The sequence below is a fragment of the Megalops cyprinoides genome, chromosome 12 (genome assembly GCF_013368585.1).
Source record: "Megalops cyprinoides isolate fMegCyp1 chromosome 12, fMegCyp1.pri, whole genome shotgun sequence".
In the NCBI taxonomy this organism is placed as follows: Eukaryota; Metazoa; Chordata; class Actinopteri; order Elopiformes; family Megalopidae; genus Megalops; species Megalops cyprinoides.
In genome coordinates this window covers 5,210,163-5,212,957 of record NC_050594.1, presented here as the reverse complement: position 1 = coordinate 5,212,957, position 2,795 = coordinate 5,210,163, and the positions used below count along the sequence as shown (strand labels likewise).

The following is a 2,795-nucleotide window of genomic DNA, read 5'->3' as shown; positions in this document are numbered from 1 at the left end:
AATCATTATTTGACACTGAACTTTTTTAAGGCAGGTATACAGCACTGTGGATGTATCGGAGAACTCTAAAGGCATGTACGGCCACACTAATAGGGAATGTTTTAAGAATTTTGATTTTTTTTTTTCAACACGGGGTAATTCACAAGCTATAATAAAGCTAAGGTGAAAGGGAAATTTACAGCATGTGAATTGAAAGGCATTTATGACAACAGGTACGCCTAGAGTATAATAACAATTTCTTAGGTCTAGAAGCTAGTACATTAGCACGTGTGCAGCGGTCCTAGAAAAATACTTTTAACAGTCAAACTAACGTTTCGCTTTGTGTGTATGCGTGTGTGTGTGTGTACGTGCGTGTGTGTGCTTGTGTTTGTGTGTGCGATAAACTAACTCCAAAGAAATCTGAAAATATATACTTCAAGTCATAGTTCCATAATATTTCAATAAGCCATTGATTGGTTTGAAAGAAACTTCTCCGACTTGTAGACAACCTGAACTGAATGCTGCACGTAGTTCGTGTTACAGTGGAGGTTTCTCTCCGTGCTACTGGTTTTCCCCGGTAAAGGCACGACTTGTGTTTTTAGCAAGCAGGGCGCACGGGCATTTGAAGAAGGATGACCTGCCTATTTTCCGAGGGGTGGCATTTGTTAATGTGCCTCGTAAGTCCCGGCGAGCTGTAGAAAGTGGCTGGGCAATATTTGCAGGGGAAAACCTGGGACGAGTGCAGGAGGCGAAGATGCCGTTCTTGGCTTGCCCGGTTGGGGAAATTCTCTCCACACACCGGGCAGAGGAGACACTCCGCGGGGCTCAGATTCAAGGGACCCTGGCTTTGGTTTTCGTCTGAGACAGGAACCTGGCTGAGCTTCTCCTCTTTTTCCCCATTTTGGAATCCCTGCTCTTCGGGTTTATTCTGCAAGGCTTGGTGTCCCAACAGATGCTTCCGCAGGTACGCCTGGCGTTTAAACTTTTTCCCGCACTGGTGACAATCATAGAGACCGTCTTCCGACCCCGACTCCGACAAACCGGGGCTGGGGGTGTCCCTGTCACTGGCGAACTCGGCCCTCATGTCCCGCAGGTCTTCAGACACGGCCTTGACACCAGAGGGCATCTTGGCGATGTCAGATTTGGTACTCTGGGTAGCAGACATTGACGCTGCGTTTTGAGGTCTCGGTTTGTGCCAGCGCCTATGAGAGGCCAGGTTCGCCGGGCAGCTGAACACCTTATCACATTCAGGACATCTGTACTCAACCCTTACGATTCTGGAACACTTGTGCTGAGCTAAAGAAAAGGGATCGGCGTATTCTTCCTTGCACAGCTGACAGATGAATTCGCCCAAAGGCTTGTTACCTGCAGATGACAGCGGTCTGGGTTTTAGGTCGACTGGTCCTTCTTTGATTCTCAGACCAAGCACTGGGGAAGTGGTAACTTCGTCTTCGAAATTGAGCTTTCGGATCGCTTTGGGTTTCTTTGCTACGGGTTTCCCTTTGCGTTCGTTGTCGGATGACGGCCTTTTGATGGCGTTCCTGATAGCAGCGGCGGGGACGGTGCTGGTGGTACCGCTGCGGTTGCTGTTGCTGGTGCCGATTTTCAAGTCCACTGGAGCAAATAAAAGCTGGTCTAAAGTAGTGAGGGCGGCAGGTGTCGGGAATGATTCAGCGGAAATAGGCGAGCCCAGATTGAAACTTCTGTCGAAATATCTTCTGTCGTGCTCTTTGCTGATGGGCCGGGTGGGGCTGTAGAGTCCTTGGTACACTGCCTCCGGGTTGCCGAACTGTATAGGCTTAGCATCCTGCCCCGAGACCGGGGTATCCGCCACGGGGCTGGGAGATGCTGCGGCGGGGTCGGGGCTGGATGCGACGGACACAGGTGCGGACGAGTCGCTTTTATTCTGGAGCGCCTGGATTTTTTCCTGCTCGTCCTCATCGGAGCGAATCCTGTAGGAGACGTGCGCTGCCTTTTTGTTCCTCTTTACCAGGAAACCTTTTGGCATCTTTGCGTTTAATGAAAAAAGGCACTTTTAAAAAAGGTGGACGCCGGTTTAAACAAAATCCAGGTTTACAACGGGTATCAGGCACGCTCGAAACTTTGATTCCGGCTGTATCTATCAGCTATTGATCTTTCTCTTCCTGAAATGCTTTCGTCTCCAAGGCATAGCAGCACTCTTTTTAAGGAGGAATGATGCTATTGTTCTCGCCCCTTGTTGCCACATCCCCAACCAATCAGATGAAACGAAGATCCCTATGGATTTGCTTGTGGGAGGGTAGAAAGACTTGGTTTCGGGGGGAATGTAGGAGGGTTTGCAGATTGCTTAGCAGATGTACCTGCGGTTTATTATATTACTGTGCGTTTTTTGCCCCTCCCCGATAAAGGCACACGCCGGGTCCCTCCTCTTTTTACGGTCTGGTGGGTTTCTATACAAATGCGCACGTGCCCTGGCATTGTGCGTCTCCTTCGGGGGCTACTGATCTGCCAAAAGGAAATGTCTGTCACTACCGCGATCATCAGAATTTACAATTAAAATGGGGGATGTGGGGGGTTTTCAATTCAAATAACAACAAAGAAGTTGTAGCTAGTTGTATGTTAGTACGCAGACGATCAAAATGAACGCTTGAAGTCAGGTAACGGTAAACAGTTACATATTTAAAGTTGTTAAAGCGTCGCAGAAGTTTAAATAAGTCAAAGGTATTTGTTGTAAATAACGAGTAGAAAATTGTAACAGTAAAAATATGAATCGCTGCTATCACAAGCTACGAAGCTACACGCACACTTCCCAAATAAATGCCCGCTTGTGTTCTCTC

General features: G+C 48.1%; 1 protein-coding gene across 1 annotated transcript; it reads right to left on the bottom strand.

Annotated features, from left to right (window-relative positions):
• Positions 1 to 2,242, bottom strand: insm1b (insulinoma-associated 1b). Its single transcript, XM_036542810.1, has one exon. The coding sequence runs from the start codon at positions 1,985 to 1,987 to the stop codon at positions 578 to 580; it is 1,410 nt and encodes a 469-aa protein (XP_036398703.1). The 5' UTR covers positions 1,988 to 2,242; the 3' UTR covers positions 1 to 577.
• Between the last annotated feature and the right edge of the window lie 553 nt (positions 2,243 to 2,795).